The sequence below is a fragment of the Topomyia yanbarensis genome, chromosome 3 (assembly GCF_030247195.1).
Source record: "Topomyia yanbarensis strain Yona2022 chromosome 3, ASM3024719v1, whole genome shotgun sequence".
In the NCBI taxonomy this organism is placed as follows: Eukaryota; Metazoa; Arthropoda; class Insecta; order Diptera; family Culicidae; genus Topomyia; species Topomyia yanbarensis.
Window position 1 is genome coordinate 200,660,161 of NC_080672.1, and position 24,831 is coordinate 200,684,991.

At 35.9% G+C, this 24,831-nt stretch overlaps 1 protein-coding gene across 3 annotated transcripts in view; it reads left to right on the forward strand.

Annotated features, from left to right (window-relative positions):
- LOC131689751 (dystrophin, isoforms A/C/F/G/H) overlaps nt 1-24,831 on the forward strand; it is a 1,859,985-nt gene that overhangs the window by 665,402 nt on the left and 1,169,752 nt on the right. For all 3 annotated transcript variants that reach the window (XM_058975046.1, XM_058975047.1, XM_058975048.1), the window contains one exon: nt 661-766. In XM_058975046.1, coding sequence (XP_058831029.1) covers nt 661-766 — 106 coding nt within the window. The remainder of the gene's footprint in view (nt 1-660; nt 767-24,831) is intronic.

The window sequence follows — 24,831 nt, forward strand, 5'->3', positions numbered from 1 at the left end:
TTTTCGCCGGACAAGTATCTCTTGTGTGCGATTTATCACCACAGATCATACATTTGGAATCCAAATGACAATTTTTTGTGCCGTGCCCAAACAGTGTTGCTATGATTAATAATAAAATTCCCTTGTTTTGAAGTCACGCTGCTTCTTTAGTTAACTTTTCTCAGCGAATTTTCACAAACTTACAATGTTCCACGAATGTGTTCAGTAGAAGAATATCGTTAGTATTTTATAGTGTTCTCATGAATTGATTTATGAGGTGATTTTTTAAGAATTTATTTTCTATGTTCATCGATTTTCCATACTAATTTCCATATAAACTTTGAAATTTTTTAAGGGTCCGTAGACACAACCGATCGGTACCAAAATTTGCACATTTACTAAGGTCTACGAAAGGAAACAGTAGAGCCTGGTGGAGCTAAAACTCAAAAATTGAACCAGTCTAATGTACATGCCACATCACATCCCAACGTTATGACCCACACTGTTTTGATGTGATGTACTGTTCTGGACATTATTACTACGTGTCGGGTGTCGTACTGTATGGCGCACACTTGTTTTCTGTTTCTTTAACCAGCAAATACTCTCATTTAAAAAATGCCGCAAAAATAAATAGTCAAGTCAATATTTTTATCTATTTATTGCTTTCTTTCTGTCCTCCAGAATATGCTATACGAGTTGGACGTAAAAAAACCACACCTCGAAGAGCTTGTTAATACAGCAGAGAGTTTAAAAACAGAACTCGATAGGCAACATCTGTACAGTAAAGGTAAGTAATAATTCAATTGCTCATTTCCGATACTACAAGAAAACAAAATTGAATAGAATTCTTCGTCTTATTCAAAGCGCCCTAAGCGCGCCTGGCTTTCAATTTTGTACAAATTAGGCGTTATGAACATTAGAGTGGCTCGCGGTTGTATGGGAAAACTTCAAAATGATTTAAACTAGCGGGCACAGTACTTTTGACATTAAAAATGTCTTACTCCACTATCTGGGGCTAGGTGTCATTCTAAAATCTAAACTATCTCCCATGTAACGAAACTATGTAAGGTTTGCACGCTTATAACTCCGATATTACTAGATGGATTTTAATCATTCATACACCAACCGATTCAGAAACACTTAACTTAAATATTGGTAATAATTTAATATCTCCCCAATAAAAGTAGACTTTTGGAAATTGGTAAAATTAAAAAGTTCACGAAAAACGGGAAAAATACCATTCGTGAGGCAGATTTCTCAGACACAGCCGTCAAAAGAGGGCAGCTTAGTTGCTCAATGAAACACAAAAAGTCATAAATAGAAGCAACGCATGTCCGTTTAAATCAGTTGTTGCTCTTATTCCATAGGAGCAACATCGTCTCCGGGCGATGCAATAAGCGCTATCGATTTTCGGCAACGCTGGCATTCGCACACACTCGCACCTAAGTGACTAAACCATATACGGTTAGTTTATAAATAGAGGTGACGCGTACCCGTTTGAATCAGTTTTTGTTCTTATGTCGAACGGGTAAGATCATGGCTGCAGCGTCTGGGCACTACAATAAGCGGTAGACGCTATGCATTTTCGGCAGCGGTGGCCGTGTGCGGATTTGTCGGGTACCAGCATGGTGTCACAGAATGATTTGCAAAGTGGGTGGGCGGGGTGGTTTGGATTTAATTCAATACGGTGTGTGCTGCTTAAGAGTGTTGCGTTTGAAAAAAATATATTTATTTTTATGCATGCGTGTGCGTTGTAACTTGTTAATCCATGTTTACGGCGCTTTGTAGCTGCGTAGGGTAAAGAGCCAATTGGTTTTCATGTTTCATATTTCGGTTATATGTTTTTTTATCAGTAAGGCATCTGACAACGTGCTTCTGTAGTTATTGCACTGTTCAGCAGCGTAGTATTTTATATAGGAGCGTACACTCAGGTTTTTTACGCGGATTTTGAAATTTACGCGGTTTTCATTAACTCGTTTTTTTAAATTTACGCGGTTTTCATTTACACGGCCTATATCCCCTGCGTGAAAAATCTGAGTGTAATTGCATCGGAAACAATCACATTCCCAGCAGAACTTTTTGTTTTCTAATTTCAAACACTTTTGTTTCGTACTGCACACAACGGAAAATTTTAAAACAGAACTTATCGTCCCAGCAGCAGTTGAAGCGGGTGTTCTTTTTCGATTCAAATTCAAGCCATGTCTTAAGCGTTACTGGACTTAAAATTGTTTTCCCAGTTTAACCAGTCAGAATATCTGTCCTGCCCTATGTATTTAAAACACAGTTCTAATTGCGTTTTAAGGTATACAACAAATACGGTTGGGTATACTAATTTAAATTTTAAAATAAATCTGTTTTAAATTATGAAACAAACCGCTGTACTGAAGATATAATTATGTCAGTCCTATTACCACATAAAACACCTATATAACATAAAACGCTGCAGAATTGGTTTAATAATACAATGTTTACACTACAGAGTTATAACACGTTTTAATAATTAGCAACAAGAAAAATGTCACCAAGATAGCATAAAAACCCGTTTTAGCTGGTAGTTGCATAACAATGTAATTTATCAAATAATTTCATTTTTCCACCACTAATCGATCAAGAAATACTTAAACTTAAGATTGTTTACTTAAGTTCATTAGTACATTATTGAAAATTTAAATGGAAAATGAAATTTCATATTTTATGGAGAATCTGTATATTTCTGTTGGCGGGCGTGGGTTTCCTCATCACAGCTCTCAATATGGAACTTTTCTTTTGAATATATTTTCTGGACAGACCAGCCTATTTTTACTAGATGGATCAGCCAAATAATGCCAATCACCTAGTGAGATACTTGATTAATTAATAGATTACCGTTAAAAGACCTTCAATAAATTATGTTTTAATGGGGAGGGTATATAGCAAATTGTAACATATGAAAACAGGCGAGTGAACAAGAACGTGTGTCGATATGTGTGATAGATAAAATTCATTTGCACGCTCTTGAAAAAAGCTATATTTTTAATGTCACCGTGGTCGTGTCCTGTACACAACCCTTTAATTTTTTGAGTTCCTTTTGTGGTCCCAAATGTCTGTGCAAAATTTGGTAGCGATTGGTTGCTTTTCGGGTCTGCGCATTGCGTTCAAAGTTTGTATGGAATGTTATATGGGGAAATCAATTATTTTGCATTTGCGTTAATAAAGATCGCTATTTCACTCAATATGAAAAACCAGCTTTATAAAACGATAATTCAAACCTTGGTTAACAACTTTTTCGAAGACGGTAACTAGCTACGAGTTTTCAAAAAATAGTTATATCGATTTTAAAACTTATGGTTCAATCCAAATGCAGAAATTAATTATTTCTTCCAACACTGTCAGTACACCACCACCGATATTTTAAACATGAATAAAGGAGAATATATTCATCGCAGAGACTTGGTACCTTTGAATGAAATGTTCAGAATGGATTGCTGAATATCATAGACGCAGTCAGAAAAAGAAAAGAAGAAGAGGGGGGGGGGGCATGTGTACTCCCCAGTGCCTGTTCAGATTGTTTAGTATAAGACAAAGCAAAAACAACACATAAATTTGTAGGTGTAAATTCTGAATATTGTAAATATTATTTCCCACAACAAAGATTACAATCTGATTATGATTCATATTTGGGTCTAGCAAAATATTAAGAAAGTTCAGTCGTTGTCATTGACAAGGACGTAATGATTGTCCTTGTCAATGACAACGACTGAACTTTCTTAATATTTTGCTAGACCCAAATATGAATCATAATCAGATTGTAATCTTTGTTGTGGGAAATAATATTTACAATATTCAGAATTTACACCTACAAATTTATGTGTTGTTTTTGCTTGGGGCAAAAACTAACTCATGTCTGGAAATCGCGTTGGGTTCTAACCTGAAGTATATTTCTGGTTCGCCAACATCACCTCTGTTTTGCGTGAACCTAACTCAATTTAATCAAAAAACCCTTGTTTGAAATAACTATCCTGGTTTCGTTCCTAGATTCTCAAACGAAAATTTCAATAGAATCAATTCCGAAACTTCAAAGATATGCATTTTTGAAAATTCTGACTCTGAACGGCTAAGAAATAGGGTTTTAAAATATGTAAAAATTAAAAAACCGCTGTACCATTTTAAATGAGATAACAGTGGAGCCCTTAAATAGTAGCACTCAAACACGTAAGATCAATTTTTAATTCGGCGGTTTAAACCTGCGTTGAAGATGTGTTCCTTATGTTATACTGAACTATCTAAACAGAGAACTGAGGAGTGCACAAGTCACATTCCCTCTTGTTTTCATTTTCTGACTACGTCCATATTATGAATTAATTAAAGGAACATTCTTACAAAACATTATCTTGGAGGGACGCGGGGGGAGTGGCCTTTCTTACGTGACATTATAATTAGTATGTAGAATACAATTATATAAACAATTAATTACAATTATATTGTCTGAATTGTACCACAAAGCTAGGAAAATAAGCAAGTTTCATGATGAATCATCGTCAAGCAAGAACAATTAAATTTAATAATTTCAGAACTTGAATTTAAGCATTTCTTAGCGCAGTGTCCTGTTTAGATGCAAGAGTCACAGTATGTCCTACAAGTAGTGAAATGTAGGAATCCTTCGTGATGTCATGAAGCAATGTCCGATCAGATAATCGGTCCAATTTTTCAACTTTTTTCGGTGTTCATTTCCATTCCAATCTCGCAAATTATAAGAAAAATTGTTTAAGAACATGTTCGGTCCATCGGTTGTCAAAGATCTTCTAGATTGAATAATTTCAGTGTGAAAATAAGCAATCAAATTTAAGTTCAATTACTGCAGGCGTCCCAATGAAACATGCTGGATGCATTTTTATTAACAATGTATATTAACCGGGATTTGCCACTACATTTTAATCTCAATACCCCGGTATTTTGACTTCGACTGGTGCTCCATATTCAAATATTATGTCTGTGGGAATATCTATATGTAGTCCATATTATTCAGCAATTCATTCTGAACATTTCATTCAAAGGTACCAAATCTCTGCGATGAATATATTCTCCTTTATTCATGTTTAAAGTATCGGTGTCGTGGTGTACTGACAGTGTTGGAAGAAATAATTAATTTCTGCATTTGGATTGAACCATAAGTTTTAAAATCGTTGTAACTATTTTTTGAAAACTCGTAGCTAGTTGCCGTTTTCGAAAAAGTTGTTAACCAAGGTTTGAATTATCGTTTTATAAAGCTGGTTTATTGAGTGAAATAGCGATCTTTATTACCGCAAATGCAAAATAATTGATTTCCCCGTATAAAATCCCATACAAACTTTAAACGCAATGCGCAAACTCGGGAAGCAACCGACCGGTGCCAAACTTTGCACAGGCATTTGGGACCACAAAAGGAACTCAAAAAGTGCTGTGCTGAAAAATGTCATTTTCGAGCCACTCTAATGAACATGCAAATATGTTGTTTTTACTCTTTACGTCAAGATAAATCAACCATATTCGACCGAAAATGTAGATTTATAAATTATTATCTTATAATTTTTGTAGTCTGTCTCTGTGATATTACACTGTACGTTAGCTTGAAGGTTAGAGTGACAGGAAAATAGACCCCTATTGGCCCATCCCTGAGTCGATTCCTAGTCCCACACGGAGTACTTGTTCCAAATTTGAAGCGAATCGGACAAGTCTAGTTACCGGACCAACTTGCCTGAAGTTTGTATTAGTCTTCCCAACTACTCATGCGTCCGCAAATGCGACAGAGAGATCGCAGCAAACAGTTTTGTGCTGCACGTTTTTTCCAAGAGCGTGAGAGGCATCACAAAAGATGACAATTTTTTGAGCGCAACCGAATAGCAAGCCCATAGAAATTTGATGTAGGGGACCGCAGAGCAAGTCCGACACCGTAAGCGCAATAATTTTTCTAAAATTTCACAAAGCTCCTAAAATTGTATATTCTGTGCATAATCCTTGTTTAGGTGGTTCTTAACAAAATATAATTTTTTTAGCGTTTCAAAAAATTGAATTCATTAAAAAATATTGGTTGCCAAAAAATGGGAAAAATTGCAGTTTAAAAACGCTGCGGGTAAGATCGACACCCCGAAGGGGCAAGAGCGACCCCCTTTTGAACTTTTTTTTGCCCAATTTTTTCCATTAAAGATGTATTGTGTATGTGTGATAAAGTGCAATTATGTGTTTATGAGTATGTGTGATGCAAACGCATGCTTTCTGTAATTTCATCGCGTAGCAAGAGGAAGAACATTCGAGTGCGTGGTGTTATGAATAAATAATGTTTAACGCATGGTTTATGTTATGGTGCGGGTTTTCTCAACTAATTCTTTCGAGCTTTATTGCCACTTGTATAGCCATTATAACGAAGAAGAGCTGTTCTGCAAGCAGATTATATACGCTGTTACTAGGACTCATTCACTTAAAAGTAACGCACGCTTCGTAGTAAGCTATCTGGTTCGTATTGGGATTTTTCGTGTTGATCAATAATCCGACGGTCAATGAAAATTTTTCATCAATGTCATTTCAAAATCTCATATTTGATTATACTTTTCATTTCTTTTTGTAATATAACTATGAATCACGTTCAAATTAATTCTTAATTTTTTTTGGTCATATTGAGATAATATGCAATAAAATGCAAAAAAACATAGTTTCCGTGTATTTCAATCATTAACATGACGTAATTATAGTATAATTGAACACAAAAAATATACCCAGTCGTTTGTATCGAATCAAAAACGAACCCAATCATCTAAACACCGTGTCGGACTTACCACACTCAAAAACTGTCGGTCTTACCCCAACAGCGCACATTTTTGTTAAATGCTCAATTAACAGTATTGAAATACTCAAACTTATCTTCAATACACACAAATAACGATATGGAGAGTAGAATAGAATGTGTCACAAAAAAGTTATTTTCAAAGCTTTTGTGTTATTAAAACCTTAAAATGTATCAACTAAAAATAAAATCCAAAAGCGCATCAACTTTGCTTTCGCTTGTTTTGTTTATTTCGTTGACGTTTAATGAATCCATATGGAATCGATGTGTATTGAAATGCCTAAAATAATCGCACTAATAATATCCTGTCATTATTGTATGATTTAAAATTTGATATCTGGGAAAAGTCGTGGGGTGTCGGGCTTACCCCCAGTTCCCCTACGGATATATATATATATATATATATATATATATATATATATATATATATATATATATATATATATATATATATATATATATATATATATATATATATATATATATATATATATATATATATATATATATATATATATATATATATATATATATATATATATATATATATATATATATATATATATATATATATATATATATATATATATATATATATATATATATATATATATATATATATATATATATATATATATATATATATATATATATATATATATATATTAGACCTCTCCACATTTTTAAAAAGTTTTGAAATATACAGGGATCAGCTCAAATTTTTGTTCAAGGTGTGAATTTAAGAACTTTTGCCAAAAATGGCTTAATTTGGACATGATTTAGAGGTGTCTCCAATCAAAAATCTTGTTTTTGCTATGTTTCCATAAGAAGATCACTTTCACTCTGATTTGATAGGCCCTACATGCCCAAATATCATCAAAGGTTGTTCCTTACACATATCTTAACATGTTTTAACAGGTGAACATAGCTCTAATCGCAATAGAAAATTTGTTAACTGAATTTTCATATAGAAAATTATTTCAAAACCAAGCAAAATTAGTAGTATTTATTCTTGGTTTTGGCATTCTTTTCTATATAAAAATCCAGTTAACAAATTTTCTATTGCGATTAGAGCTATGTTCACCTGTTAAAACATGTTAAGATATGTGTAAGGAACAACCTTTGATGATATTTGGGCATGTAGGGTCTATCAAATTAGAGTGTAAGTGATCTTCCCATGGAAACATAGCAAAAACACGATTTTTGATTGGAGACACCTCTAAATCATGTCCAAATTAAGCCATTTTTGGTGAATGTTCTTAAATTCACACCTAGAACAAAAATTTGAGCTGACCCATGTATATTTCAAAACTTTTTCAAAATGTGGAGAGGTATATATATATATATATATATATATATTATATATATATATATATATATATATATATATATATATATATATATATATATATATATTTAATATATATATATATATATATATATATATATATATATATATATATATATATATATATATATATATATATATATATATATATATATATATATATATATATATATATATATATATATATATATATATATATATATATATATATATATATATATATATATATATATATATATATATATATATATATATATATATATATATATATATATATATATATATATATATATATATACACGGCATGTTAAGGTTGAGCACAAAAGTCAGCCCCACATGGTATGGTAGAGGCTAGCACAAAAGTAAGCCTAGCAAGGAATGAAAAAGGTGAGCACACAAGTCAGCCTCGCATGGTATGTCAGAAGTGGGGCCTAAGAAAAATGTCCCATGTGGGATGCCAGGGGGAGTGACAGAGGTACAATAGAGTGGCACGATCGAGAGTGAATCAGGTGATAGGGTGAGCACCCAAGTCAGCCTCACTTGGTATGGGTGAGGCGAGCACAAAAGTAAGCCTAGCAAGGAATGAGTAAGGTGAGCAAACAAGTCAGCCTCGCAAGGAACGAAAAAGGTGAGCACAAAAGCCAGCCTCATGTGGAGTGTTTGAGAGTGAATCAAGGTGCGATAGAGAGAGCACCCAAGTAAGCCTCATACAGGACGTATGAACCCGTGAGTGAAAGTGAATGAGTACAGCCATCCCCCCAGAAGTAATACCGAGAGGTAGTTCCTGGGAGGAACGATGGCGGAGCCCAATGGAGTTTAGTCGGTATTAATGGCAGCGTCACCATTCGACTCCGACACGCCCCCAGTGCATCCCGTGCGGTAGCTTGGACCCTACCAATAGCACGTGTACTGGGCTAGGACGTAAAGGTCTTCTCCATTGTAAAAAAACACACACACATACATACACACATACATACATACAGATATTTTGCGATCTCGGCGAACTGAGTCGAATATTATATGAGACTCGGCCCTCCAGGCCTCGGTTAGAAAGTCGGTTTTTGGAGCAATTGCATAACCTTTCTATATGAGAAAGGCAAAAGAATAATATTTAATTAGCTTAATCAGCATGAGTTCAATGTTATCTTCATGTGATTATATTTTGAAATTTTGGTGGAATGGGTTTGAAAGTGTAGAGAATGAAGGGTTAGTAGAGTGGGAGTGGAGGATGCGTCAGAAATCCTTCATCTTATTTCGGTATACGAGGTGGATGAAGGAAATGCGGGCGTGAGGGTGGTCCAAGGGGAGAGGAGTGATGAGGGAGGGAGGTGTAAGGGCAAGGCAAGGGGGGAGGGGCGGCGACGCAATACTCAACTGAATATTTTGCCTTCCATTTGAGACTTAGTTTGAGAAAATCGGTTCAGTCATCACCGAAGAACCGATGTGACTTTAATTGTGGAATATGCCCGGAAATCTGGACTTCCGGAATCGTAGATAGTGTATAATATATTCAAAGAATGTTTGATTGGCAATCAGTGATCTAGATCTGCGATTAGAAGTAATTTGGTGACCAATTAAACAGTTTTTATCCTCTGAGGTATTACGATTGTACCGATTTATATGGGAAATTCCAGTGTATGCTTACTAACACCCCAGTAACTCCGGAAGCAAGAGTCAGAGCCGAATGAAATTCAGCAGCAGTCAATGGTATTACTGTATCTTTCATTTGAAATCAAGTTTGTAAAAATCGGTAGAGAATTTGTTGGGGAATGGGTATGATATTAGCTTAGGAACATGGCGGGTTCCCCGGGGGCGTCATGAACCGTCATAGGTGGCCAATGTGGTCAAAGCTGCTTTGATTGATCCAGACCCGCAAACTAGAGTAATGTTACATCAATTTTAATATGTTTTACATCATTTGAACATCATGGTGGTACCAGTTTATATGGGAATTTGCTATGTGACCGCACTCTTCAATCCGTAACTCCGGAACCGGAAGTCGGATCAACTAAAAATTCAATAGCAGCTTATGGGAGCGTTATACCTTTCAGATGAATATAAGTTTGCGAAAATCTGTTCAGCCATCTCTGAGAAAATTGTGTAAGTTTAAATGACTCACACATACACACATACATACACACACAGACATTTGCCGATCTCGACGAACTGAATCGAATGGTGTATGACACTCGGCCCTCCGGGCCTCAGTTAAAAAGTCGATTTTTACAGTGATTGCATAGCGTTTCTTTACATGAGAAAGCCAAAAAATGGATAAAAGTTGGAATGTTTACTTCAAAAGGCCATATCTCAATGGTTTGTTGACCGATTCTAATTATTTTTTTCATTATTGAACAGGTAGACGTTTCATCGTTAATTTTCATTAAGAATAATATAAAATAGAGTCATCTACATCAATAAATAGACAATATAATTGATCTCAACTATATGTATTATCATTATTTAGTGAATATATTTGTTTTAAAAATAACGGCCTATCCGTTTTTATATACTAGTTGATTGCAACTGCTGTATAAACATCTGAATGTCAAATTCTCATGATAAGTTCAATTCGACAATAAAACTGACCATAGTTAGAAATATGAGCAGATGAACTTATACTAATAACAACCCCTTTTGACCAGTTTTAACATCTGTCAACCCAACCAGCGAATCATGATTGTACAAAATTTCCAACAAAACCGTATCATAACATAAATTGATCTGAATCAGCAAATACCTTCATATTTTTTTAAATTCCTGGTTTTATTTTTCCACGATTTGTAGTTTGCGTTCGTTGCATTCAACTAATGTATAGAAATTGATAGGTCGTCGTTTTGAATATAAAGATATTCACTAAATAGTGATAATACATATAGTTGAGGATAACTATGTTGTCTATTGTTTGAAGTAGGCAACTCTATTTTATATTCTTCTTAATGAAAATTAACGATGAAACGTCTACTTGTTCAAAAATGAAAAAAATAATTAGAATCGGTCAACAAACCATTGAGATATGGCATTTTGAAGTAAACATTCCAACTTTTATACATTTTTTTTATTTTCACATTATATTTATTACCAAATACCGGGGTATTGAGATTAAAATGTAGTGGCAAATCCCGGTTAATATACATTGTTAATAAAAATGCATCCAGCATGTTTCATTGGGACGCCTGCAGTAATTGAACTTAAATTTGATTGCTTATTTTCACACTGAAATTATTCAATCTAGAAGATCTTTGACAACCGATGGACCGAACATGTTATTAACCAATTTTTCTTATAATTTGCGAGATTGGAATGGAAATGAACACCGAAAAAAGTTGAAAAGTTGGACCGATTATCTGATCGGACATTGCTTCATGACATCACGAAGGATTCCTACATTTCACTACTTGTAGGACATACTGTGACTCTTGCCTCTAAACAGGACACTGCGCTAAGAAATGCTTAAATTCAAGTTCTGAAATTATTAAATTTAATTGTTCTTGCTTGACGATGATTCACCATGAAATTTGCTTATTTTCCTAGCTTTGTGGTACAATTCAGACAATATAATTGTAATTAATTGTTTATATAATTGTATTCTACATACTAATTATAATGTCACGTAAGAAAGGCCACTACCCCCGCGTCCCTCCAAGATAATGTTTTGTAAGAATGTTCCTTTAAATAATTGGTGTACGGCCCTAAAATATGTAAAGCAAAAGAATTGTGTATTATATCATGAGTGCATAGAAACAAATAATCACAGCACACAAGTACAAATCTTAGGAGACAAGCACGAGCCCGTAGCGGTGTACCGTCTCATGCGCTGGCTCATGAGGCAAATATATATATATATATATATATATATATATATATATATATATATATATATATATATATATATATATATATATATATATATATATATATATATATATATATATATATATATATATATATATATATATATATATATATATATATATATATATATATATATATATATATATATATATATATATATATATATATATATATATATATATATATATATATATATATATATACATATATATATTTGCCTCATGAGCCAGCGCATGAGACGGTACATCGCTACGGGCTCGTGCTTGTCTCCTAAGATTTGTACTTGTGTGCTGTGATTATTTGTTTCTATGCACTCATGATATAATACACAATTCTTTTGCTTTACATATTTTAGGGCCGTACACCAATTATTTAAAGGAACATTCTTACAAAACATTATCTTGGAGGGAGCGGGGGGAGTGGCCTTTCTTACGTGACATTATAATTAGTATGTAGAATACAATTATATAAACAATTAATTACAATTATATTGTCTGAATTGTACCACAAAGCTAGGAAAATAAGCAAATTTCATGGTGAATCATCGTCAAGCAAGAACAATTAAATTTAATAATTTCAGAACTTGAATTTAAGCATTTCTTAGCGCAGTGTCCTGTTTAGAGGCAAGAGTCACAGTATGTCCTACAAGTAGTGAAATGTAGGAATCCTTCGTGATGTCATGAAGCAATGTCCGATCAGATAATCGGTCCAACTTTTCAACTTTTTTCGGTGTTCATTTCCATTCCAATCTCGCAAATTATAAGAAAAATTGTTTAAGAACATGTTCGGTCCATCGGTTGTCAAAGATCTTCTAGATTGAATAATTTCAGTGTGAAAATAAGCAATCAAATTTAAGTTCAATTACTGCAGGCGTCCCAATGAAACATGCTGGATGCATTTTTATTAACAATGTATATTAACCGGGATTTGCCACTACATTTTAATCTCAATACCCCGGTATTTTGACTTCGACTGGTGCTCCATATTCAAATATTATGTCTGTGGGAATATCTATATGAATTTCAAAATGATCCATCGAGAGATTCGAGAGAAATTGCGATTTGAAGTTTTATGGCACGTTTCATAAGGCTACCAGCGGGTTTGGTCCTATCTCTATAAACAAAAAAAAATTTTGGCATTCGAAAGATATAGCAATCAAGTTTGAAAATATTTCATTGACGGAATCGAAATTTATAACGGTTTGGATGTGGTGTTCGGTCATAGATTGGTTTTTCTACCAGACTTCAAGCGTGAATCCATGTTTGTCCATTGACTATTTAGATCGTTTATACGTGTCGCGGTTTTTAAAGGAAAACCTTACAATTTAATTTCATAAATATAATGTACAAAATGTGTTATTTATATGGTGCACTAAAAATATGAAAATAAGGTTGTCTACCAAATATAATAAATATAATGTGAAAATAAAAAAAATGTATAAAAGTTGGAATGTTTACTTCAAAATGCCATATCTCAATGGTTTGTTGACCGATTCTAATTATTTTTTTCATTTTTGAACAAGTAGACGTTTCATCGTTAATTTTCATTAAGAAGAATATAAAATAGAGTTGCCTACTTCAAACAATAGACAACATAGTTATCCTCAACTATATGTATTATCACTATTTAGTGAATATCTTTATATTCAAAACGACGACCTATCAATTTCTATACATTAGTTGAATGCAACGAACGCAAACTACAAATCGTGGAAAAATAGAACCAGGAATTTAAAAAAATATGAAGGTATTTGCTGATTCAGATCAATTTATGTTATGATACGGTTTTGTTGGAAATTTTGTACAATCATGATTCGCTGGTTGGGTTGACAGATGTTAAAACTGGTCAAAAGGGGTTGTTATTAGTATAAGTTCATCTGCTCATATTTCTAACTATGGTCAGTTTTATTGTCGAATTGAACTTATCATGAGAATTTGACATTCAGATGTTTATACAGCGGTTGCAATCAACTAGTATATAAAAACGGATAGGCCGTTATTTTTAAAACAAATATATTCACTAAATAATGATAATACATATAGTTGAGATCAATTATATTGTCTATTTATTGATGTAGATGACTCTATTTTATATTATTCTTAATGAAAATTAACGATGAAACGTCTACCTGTTCAATAATGAAAAAATAATTAGAATCGGTCAACAAACCATTGAGATATGGCCTTTTGAAGTAAACATTCCAACTTTTATCCATTTTTTGGCTTTCTCATGTAAAGAAACGCTATGCAATCACTGTAAAAATCGACTTTTTAACTGAGGCCCGGAGGGCCGAGTGTCATACACCATTCGATTCAGTTCGTCGAGATCGGCAAATGTCTGTGTGTGTATGTATGTGTGTATGTGTGAGTCATTTAAACTTACACAATTTTCTCAGAGATGGCTGAACAGATTTTCGCAAACTTATATTCATCTGAAAGGTATAACGCTCCCATAAGCTGCTATTGAATTTTTAGTTGATCCGACTTCCGGTTCCGGAGTTACGGATTGAAGAGTGCGGTCACATAGCAAATTCCCATATAAACTGGTACCACCATGATGTTCAAATGATGTAAAACATATTAAAATTGATGTAACATTACTCTAGTTTGCGGGTCTGGATCAATCAAAGCAGCTTTGACCACATTGGCCACCTATGACGGTTCATGACGCCCCCGGGGAACCCGCCATGTTCCTAAGCTAATATCATACCCATTCCCCAACAAATTCTCTACCGATTTTTACAAACTTGATTTCAAATGAAAGATACAGTAATACCATTGACTGCTGCTGAATTTCATTCGGCTCTGACTCTTGCTTCCGGAGTTACTGGGGTGTTAGTAAGCATACACTGGAATTTCCCATATAAATCGGTACAATCGTAATACCTCAGAGGATAAAAACTGTTTAATTGGTCACCAAATTACTTCTAATCGCAGATCTAGATCACTGATTGCCAATCAAACATTCTTTGAATATATTATACACTATCTACGATTCCGGAAGTCCAGATTTCCGGGCATATTCCACAATTAAAGTCACATCGGTTCTTCGGTGATGACTGAACCGATTTTCTCAAACTAAGTCTCAAATGGAAGGCAAAATATTCAGTTGAGTATTGCGTCGCCGCCCCTCCCCCCTTGCCTTGCCCTTACACCTCCCTCCTTCATCACTCCTCTCCCCTTGGACCACCCTCACGCCCGCATTTCCTTCATCCACCTCGTATACCGAAATAAGATGAAGGATTTCTGACGCATCCTCCACTCCCACTCCACTAACCCTTCATTCTCTACACTTTCAAACCCATTCCACCAAAATTTCAAAATATAATCACATGAAGATAACATTGAACTCATGCTGATTAAGCTAATTAAATATTATTCTTTTGCCTTTCTCATATAGAAAGGTTATGCAATTGCTCCAAAAACCGACTTTCTAACCGAGGCCTGGAGGGCCGAGTCTCATATAACATTCGACTCAGTTCGCCGAGATCGCAAAATATCTGTGTGTATGTATGTGTGTATGTATGTGTGTGTGTTTTTTTACAATGGAGAAGACCTTTACGTCCTAGCCCAGTACACGTGCTATTGGTAGGGTCCAAGCTACCGCACGGGATGCACTGGGGGCGTGTCGGAGTCGAATGGTGACGCTGCCATTAATACCGACTAAACTCCATTGGGCTCCGCCATCGTTCCTCCCAGGAACTACCTCTCGGTATTACTTCTGGGGGATGGCTGTACTCATTCACTTTCACTCACGGGTTCATACGTCCTGTATGAGGCTTACTTGGGTGCTCTCTCTATCGCACCTTGATTCACTCTCAAACACTCCACATGAGGCTGGCTTTTGTGCTCACCTTTTTCGTTCCTTGCGAGGCTGACTTGTTTGCTCACCTTACTCATTCCTTGCTAGGCTTACTTTTGTGCTCGCCTCACCCATACCATGTGAGGCTGACTTGGGTGCTCACCCTATCACCTGATTCACTCTCGATCGTGCCACTCTATTGTACCTCTGTCACTCCCCCTGGCATCCCACATGGGACATTTTTCTTAGGCCCCACTTCTGACATACCATGCGAGGCTGACTTGTGTGCTCACCTTTTTCATTCCTTGCTAGGCTTACTTTTGTGCTAGCCTCTACCATACCATGTGGGGCTGACTTTTGTGCTCAACCTTAACATGCCGTTTGAGACTGACTTGGATGCTCACCCTTTCACTCCTCTGCCACGCCATGAGGCATCGATAGCTAAGTCCCAACATACTACGCTACGACCCTCCCGTCTTGGCATGAGGCAGTCCACTTAGGGACCATTCATAAATTAAGTAACGCAAAAATTGCCCAAAATTGACTCCCCCCTCCCCCCATGTAACAAATTGTCACAAATTTCTCCATCCCCTTCTCCCCTATTACGTAACAAATTCCAAGAAATTTTTTTTTCTTCGGTGAAAATATGTTACGTAACGATCTAGCTAACTCCCCCTCCCCCCTATGTCACAACATGTCACAACTTGTTGTACCCCCTCCCCCCCCCTAAAAGCGTTACGTAATTTATGAATGGTCCCTTATACGCCTATACACTCACTCTTCTGTCTTGCTTCGGGGTGGCTGGGTTTACCCCTTACACGGTTGCCAGTCGCTGCGCCAAACCTGCCTCAGCATGAACAGACCATTCACTCCCTTTTTTGCGCTTGGCCTTTTTCGCTCCAACTAACCAATCACTAGTTAGCCGTGCCCGTCGTCTGTTGCTCGGTTCGCCAGATTACCTGTAGCCTACTGGCAATCTGGGTGGTAGCAGCCGAGACTGCGTTCCACTTCTCCACCGATTGACACATCTGCTGAATAAGGTTATCAGGGGTTGTGTTCCAGCCACAGACGTCAAGCATTGCTCTTCTTTCGACGTCGAACCGAGGACATACGAACAGTATGTGTTCGGCAGTTTCGTCTACACCTGGGCAGTCCGGGCAGACTGGGACCTCCGCGTGCCCGAACCTGTGGAGGTACTGTCGGAAACAGCCATGGCCTGACAGGAATTGTGTCAGGTGAAAGTGAACTTCCCCATGGGGTCTTCGCACCCAGCTCGATATGCTAGGTATCAACCGGTGGGTCCACCTACCTTTCGAGGAGTTGTCCCACTCACGCTGCCATCTGGCGACCGAGATCACCCTCGTGCGCTCGCGGGCTCCTCTATTTCCACGTAGCTCAAAGCACTCCTCATCTTCCCGAATGACCAGTCTGACTGGCATCATGCTCGCTATCACGCAGGATGCATCGTGTGATACCGTGCGGTAGGCAGATATCACTCTGAGGCACATCACGCGGTAGGTGCTCTCCAGTTTCTGTAGGTAACTGGTTACCCTCAGTGCTCTTGACCATGACGGGCCGCCGTACCTGAGGATATATACGGCAACGCCTGCCAGTAACCTACGTCTACTGGCGCACACCTTTGAGCTGTTGGACATCATCCTCGATAGAGCCGCAACAGCAGTCGACGCTCTCTTGCATGTATAGTCGACATGGCTGCCGAAGGACAGCTTGTGTATGTGTGTATGTGTGTATGTATGTATGTATGTATGTATGTATGTATGTATGTATGTATGTATGTATGTATGTATGTATGTATGTATGTATGTATGTATGTATGTATGTATGTATGTATGTATGTATGTATGTATGTATGTATGTATGTATGTATGTATGTATGTATGTATGTATGTTTGTATGTATGTATGTATGTATGTATGTATGTATGTATGTATGTATGTATGTATGTATGTATGTATGTATGTATGTATGTATGTATGTATGTATGTATGTATGTATGTATGTATGTATGTATGTATGTATGTATGTATGTATGTATGTATGTATGTATGTATGTATGTATGTATGTACGTATGTATGTATGTATGTATGTATGTATGTATGTATGTATGTATGTATGTATGTATGTATGTATGTATGTATGTATGTATGTATGTATGTATGTATGTATGTATGTATGTATGTATGTATGTATGTATGTATGTATGTATGTATGTATGTATGTATGTATGTATGTATGTATGTATGTATGTATGTATGTATGTATGTATGTATGTATGTATGTATGTATGTATGTATGTGTGTGTATGTGCGGATTTTTCAACAAAATGTCCACATCGATTTCTCGGAGATGGCTGAACCGATTTTTACAAACTAAGATTCAACTGAAAGGTATAATATTCCCATAGGTTGCTATTGAATTTAATTTTCAACCGATATCTTCCCGAGCAGAAGAAAATAACTGCGGAATACCAAATTTAGGTATCAATACCAACGACTGTTTACCACAATTTGGTATTAATGAGCTCTACATAAGAGGTAAAATGCCTAAAAAAATAACATAGATATGTTCTACAAATAACTAATTTATAATGAAACAAGTTATTATAATACCTGAATAATAATAAAACATTTTTCAACCTTCCAGTAACAAAACTCTCTCTATGGAGGTATTCAATAAGGTATTGATTTGGTATTTGTAAAAATCACTGGAATACATAAATAATACTAAAATAAAGTATTATACCTCATTGAGGTATTAGGCAGGTATTGAAAAATGTTTTTTCAATACCTGCTTAATACCTCAATGAGGTATAATAATCAATTAATATCAAATTTTGGTATGAATACCAAAAAATAGTATGCTCCGGTTATTGTCCAGTTATTTTCTGCTGGTCGGGTTGTTCCGGATTACGAGTTGAAGAGTATTGTTACAAAACAAAATTTGTTGATTTGTCCACATCGGTTTCTCGGAATTTTCTGAACCGATTTGGCAAACTTGATTTTAAATGAAAGGTCCATCAGCTGCTGTTGAAATTTGTGTGGATCCGAGTTCTGGTTCCTGAATTACAGGGTGATACGTACGATCACGCAGCAAATCCCGATTCTAAAGAATTCTGCGATGAATGTAAAAAGGTGAAATTTTTCCCAAAATGTAAACACAACTGTTGAATTTGTAGATCTATGTTACCAACAGTCATTCAAAGTCCCTTTGGCCACACTGGCCACCATCGACGGATCCGGAAGCATCCAAATTCAGAATAACGGTTATATTGGTTTCTCGAAAATAGCTAAACCGATTTGATCAACTTAGTCTCAAATGAAAGGTGTTGCGTCGTCGGAAACAGATATTAAATTCCATCTCCATCCGACTTCCGGCTCCGGAGTTACGGGTTGTGGAGTGCGATCACATAGAAAACTCCGATTCTAACCGATACCGCGATGAATGCAAAAAGGTGCTCTTATATATACTTACCAAGTGTAATAAGAATGAAAGATATTTCCAGAATGTTATATTGTACGAACCAGCTTTAATTTAATAAGATTTAATATCATAGTTTGTAGAAATGAGAAAGGCACAATTGCACCTCTAGGTGGATTAAAACGGGTCTGTAATTTACACATTATATTTAACGTTTGTTAGACAACCCTATGTTCATATTTTTTCAGTGCACCATATAAATAACACCTTTTGTACATTATATTTAGGTAATTAAGTGGTAAGATTTAAAAACCGCGACACGTATAAACGAACTATATAGTCAACCCGATCAGAAATCAACATCAAAATTATATCAAAATAAGATATTATATCATGTAAAAATATATATCTCTGTTTGTTATAAAATATAGCTGGATAGTTGTTAAAATATCAAGTTTTTATACCAAGAAAATGCATCGGTTATATCTTATTATATCTCAGTCTATTTTGATATAAAGTCTTTTTGTTGAGTCTTGGTTTGATATAATAATTATATCACACAGACGGATATTTAAGATAGTTCATATCTAATTGAGGACAGTAAATATATCTGAAAATATCAGAATTGTATCACATTAATCCATTTTTTCTGTTTTTAATTAATAAATCAAATAATTTCTTGTTAATTTCTTGTCATCAGTACAATTTGCATTTAATTTCGCTGTGTTACTAATTTGATTATTATTATTACCGTCGCAGCTACTTGTTAGAAGTTGTTCTAACTTAGAACTCGCAGTTAGTTCAGCGTACTTTTATAATTTGTTAATTTTTTCTGGGGCGTTCCTGTTTTGCGCTTTACATCCTTAGTATATTCAAAATGCTTATTCCTATTCTTTCGCATGTTCCAATCTTTTATACTCTTCTTTAATAGCTTGCCTGCAATTTATATACATTTAGCTTCCTCTTCAGGGTTTACAGAGTGCTGCTCTTTTGGCTTGTCCTATGCCGAAACCGGTCTAATCAAATCTCTAAAGCTACTTGCTGCTTCGTGGGCCTACAGCGGAACATTTTCTCTGTTGTGTTCTGTAATCAGCGAGTAACTTTACAAATGCACATTCTCTTATGTATTTACATTCCAACCTATGACAAGACAAGACTACCAGTAATGCGATTTGGAGCCAGTAGGGGAAAGAGGGAAACAGTGGAACTATGCAAACGTACTGTTTTCATAGTTCCACTGCTACCCTCTTTCCCCTACTTGGGACGATTCATCTCTAATGGCATCATTATACCTTTGTAAAACTGTCTTGGAAAGATATTATTTTGTTGTTCTAACTATGTTGAAAAAACAATATGGTTGATATAAATATGATATATTATATGATATCATTATTGACAAATCAAAACATGATATAATTAAAAAAAATTTATAATTCGTTCTAAGCGACATATATCAAAATTAAATGATCATATGATATAAATATCAAATTGAGCAATAATTTTGATATATTTTTGATATGGTTTTCTGATCGGGAAATGGTAGGGAAACAGTATCTCCAATTTTAACGCTCATTTGACAGCCAAATAGGTAAGAACGTAACCAACTAACAAAAGGTCCATTAAAACCCAGCTGGTCGAGTTTGGCAACAGCTACACGGTGGTTGATCTTGTCGAAAGCTGCAGTAAGGTCTGTATAAATCGCGTCAACTTGATGTCTTTGTTGGAGTGCATGAGTTATGATTGATGTGTATAAAACTAAGTTTGTACTGGTAGATCGCTTAGGAATAAATCCATGTTGTTCTTCAGCTTTTATGTTACGGCAGTTGTGAGTGACAAAATCCAGGACGATTGACTCGAATAGTTTGGATGTAGCGCACAAGGCTGCAATTCCGCGATAATTGCGCACGTCACGTTTACATCGAACAATCGCTGGTATCCCATCAGGACCGATGTTGCATGATTTTTTTAACTTTCTACATGCAGTAATAACTGCCCACATGGAACTCCTAGAACAGCAGTAGAGATTTGTGAAGAGTTCAGTTTATCGTATGTAAAAACACTACTGAATTGCTTACGAAATAAATCGCAAATATCTTTGGTGGGTGAAGCTTCTTTTGCATCACGGATCATGACCGATGGTAAACCTGACTCCTTCCTTTGATTATTTATATAATCCCAAAAGGCCTTTGGATTGGACTTTAGGTGATTTTGAGTGCGTTGTTCGTGGATACGAGAGATACGTTTGTTTAATAGTTTATATATGTCGTTAGAAATAATGTAACGAATTTTCAATGGGCGCGTGCGACATTTCGAGAATTTTTTCAAAGCAGATCTTTTGGCAGATTTTAAACGTTGCAGTGTTCTATTTGTCCAGGGAGGGGAGCAGGGAGTTTTTTAGCGGAGGTCATGGCGAGGAAATTTGCAGTTTTTTTTAAAACTTTTTGGGTACGTACTGGTCTGTAGTGTATAGTAGAACGTTCGATATGACGGTTGCAGATTCGTTGACATCTCTTCCATCGACAACATTGTTCCAGATGATGCTACTCAAGAATCGGTTCATGGCGAGGAAATTTGCATTTTTGTAATTTTAATAGATAGACTCAGATATATCTCGAAATACGATGGGCGAGCAATCGCGAATCGAAAGCTGTAAAGGTTGATGATGGTGGCATTTCTTTACAAGCGGAGACGGTGCTTCAGAAATGGAACAGTCATTAATTAAGTCTAAACTAACAAAGCATAGGTCAAGTACATGGCCGTTGCTGTTAACGATGTTGTTAATTTGTCGTAGTCCTGCGGTGTTGTAACCGTCCAACAGTTGTTGCTAGGTGACTAACGGTGGAGAATGAGTTTTCAGAGAAGAGGTACTTAACGGGACAGGAGACCCATTTAATACCTGGGAAGTTGAAATCGCCAAATATTACCATATTATCACTAATTTTCATTTGTAAAGCGATCCATGTAACAGAGCTAAGATGTTCATTAAACAATATTACGTCGCTGGTACGATCCGGAGGAATAGACGCAAATGAATAAAGTAGATTTTGAAAGCGTTAGAGCGACCCATATTTTGTTCTACACATGAGCAATTAAGGGGAAAGAGTTGGCGTGATTTAAAGCGAAGAAAATATAAGAACTCCGCCTCCATGGTTTCTGCTACTGTGAGAACTAGTTCTGTCGGACCGAAAAACGGTGTAAAGCGGGCCAAATATTTGGTGTGATAAAGTATTACCATTCAACCAGGTTTCGGTAAAGGAATAGATGTCATATGATGCATCGGAGCAGGCTAAGTAGTAATCAGTTATTCTCGTATTCATACCGCCAACATTTTGGTAATAAAATTCGAGTTGTTGGTTCAAACCAGTGATGTCCGAATTCCTCGTTCTCGTGGCAGTTGAAGTGGGTATGTTGGTGTGTGATGGGCTTGAAGGGTGTACTGATAGAGTTGATTGGGTAATGGGGTATTGAGTAGCAAAGGGGTCCTCGGCGATTGAATTGTTCGTGCTGGTAATCCATTGGTTATTTGTCGCACGGTATTGGAAAAACGTTGATTTGATTTGGTAGCAAATTCTCTTTCACCAACGGGGCGGTTTGAAAACGTTTGTTCAAACTTCGATCTAAAAAAGGAGAGATAGTAATTCCGGGAGGCAAGAAATCCTTTGAGGTGAGGAGTCCCTCGAGCGTAGTAGGAACACTGATCTTAAAAGATACATAAGATAACAGTCGTTCTTGTTCACGATCTTGGCGTACTAGCTTAACACAGAAAATCAAGTTTGGATCGCACCTGGACTTGCTTACTATATAGCGAATTAAATTATTAGCAGTTTCATTTGGCTGGAATCGAGTTACATAGAACCATTTTCTTGATATGATGGGAGGTGCAACCAAGAGTTAAAGATAATTCTCATCAGTACAATTTGCATTTAATTTCGCTGTGTTACTAATTTGATTATTATTATTACCGTCGCAGCTACTTGTTAGAAGTTGTTCTAACTTAGAACTCGCAGTTAGTTCAGCGTACTTTTATAATTTGTTAATTTTTTCTGGGGCGTTCCTGTTTTGCGCTTTACATCCTTAGTATATTCAAAATGCTTATTCCTATTCTTTCGCATGTTCCAATCTTTTATACTCTTCTTTAATAGCTTGCCTGCAATTTATATACATTTAGCTTCCTCTTCAGGGTTTACAGAGTGCTGCTCTTTTGGCTTGTCCTATGCCGAAACCGGTCTAATCAAATCTCTAAAGCTACTTGCTGCTTCGTGGGCCTACAGCGGAACATTTTCTCTGTTGTGTTCTGTAATCAGCGAGTAACTTTACAAATGCACATTCTCTTATGTATTTACATTCCAACCTATGACAAGACAAGACTACCAGTAATGCGATTTGGAGCCAGTAGGGGAAAGAGGGAAACAGTGGAACTATGCAAACGTACTGTTTTCATAGTTCCACTGCTACCCTCTTTCCCCTACTTGGGACGATTCATCTCTAATGGCATCATTATACCTTTGTAAAACTGTCTTGGAAAGATATTATTTTGTTGTTCTTACTATGTTGAAAAGACAATATGGTTGATATAAATATGATATATTATATGATATCATTATTGACAAATCAAAACATGATATAATTAAAAAAAATTTATAATTCGTTCTAAGCGACATATATCAAAATTATATGATCATATGATATAAATATCAAATCGAGCAATAATTTTGATATGGTTTTCTGATCGGGAATGGACAAACATGGATTCACGCTTGAAGTCTGGTAGAAAACCCATCTATGACCGCATCTATCGATTTCGTCAATGAAATATTTTCAAACTTGCAAGAGACATACTTGATTACTATATCTTTCGAATGCCATGTACTAAATAAGTAGACAAATATTTTTTTTGTTTATAGAGATAGGACCAAACCCGTGGGTGTTTGCTGGTAGCCTTATGAAACGTGTCATAAAACTTCAAATCGCAATTTCTCTCGAATTTCTCGATGGATCATTTTGAAATTCACTGAGATGATGCTTGGATACTCTATCTTCCGAATGTCGTATAACAAATTTGTGGTAATTTTTGTCTTTCTCAATAGAAAGGTATTGCAATTGCTCTGAAAACCGACTTTATAACGGAGGCCCGGAGGGCCGAGTGACATATACCATTCGATTCAGTTCGTCGATTTCGGCAAATGTCTGTGCGTGCGTATGTATGTGTGTATGTATGTATGTGTGTGTATGTGCGTCTGTGTGTGTATGTGACCAAAATGTCACTCATTTTTTCTCAGAGATGGCTGAATCGATTTTGACAAACTTAGTCTCAAATGAAAGGTGCAACGTTCCCATAAGCTGCTATTGAATTTCTAATGGATCCGATTTCCGGTTCCGGAATTACAGTGTGATGAGTACGATCACGTAGAAAATGTCAATTTTAATAAATTCTGCAATGAATGCATAATGGTGAAAAATTTTCCAAAATGTGACCACAACTGCTTCGATTTGTAGTACCAGATCACTAACAGCCATTCAAAGTCTCTTTGCCAACATTGGCCACCATCATCGGTTTTGGAAACCCCGGCGGAAGTATCCAAATTCAGAATAACAGTCACATCGGTTTCTCGGAGA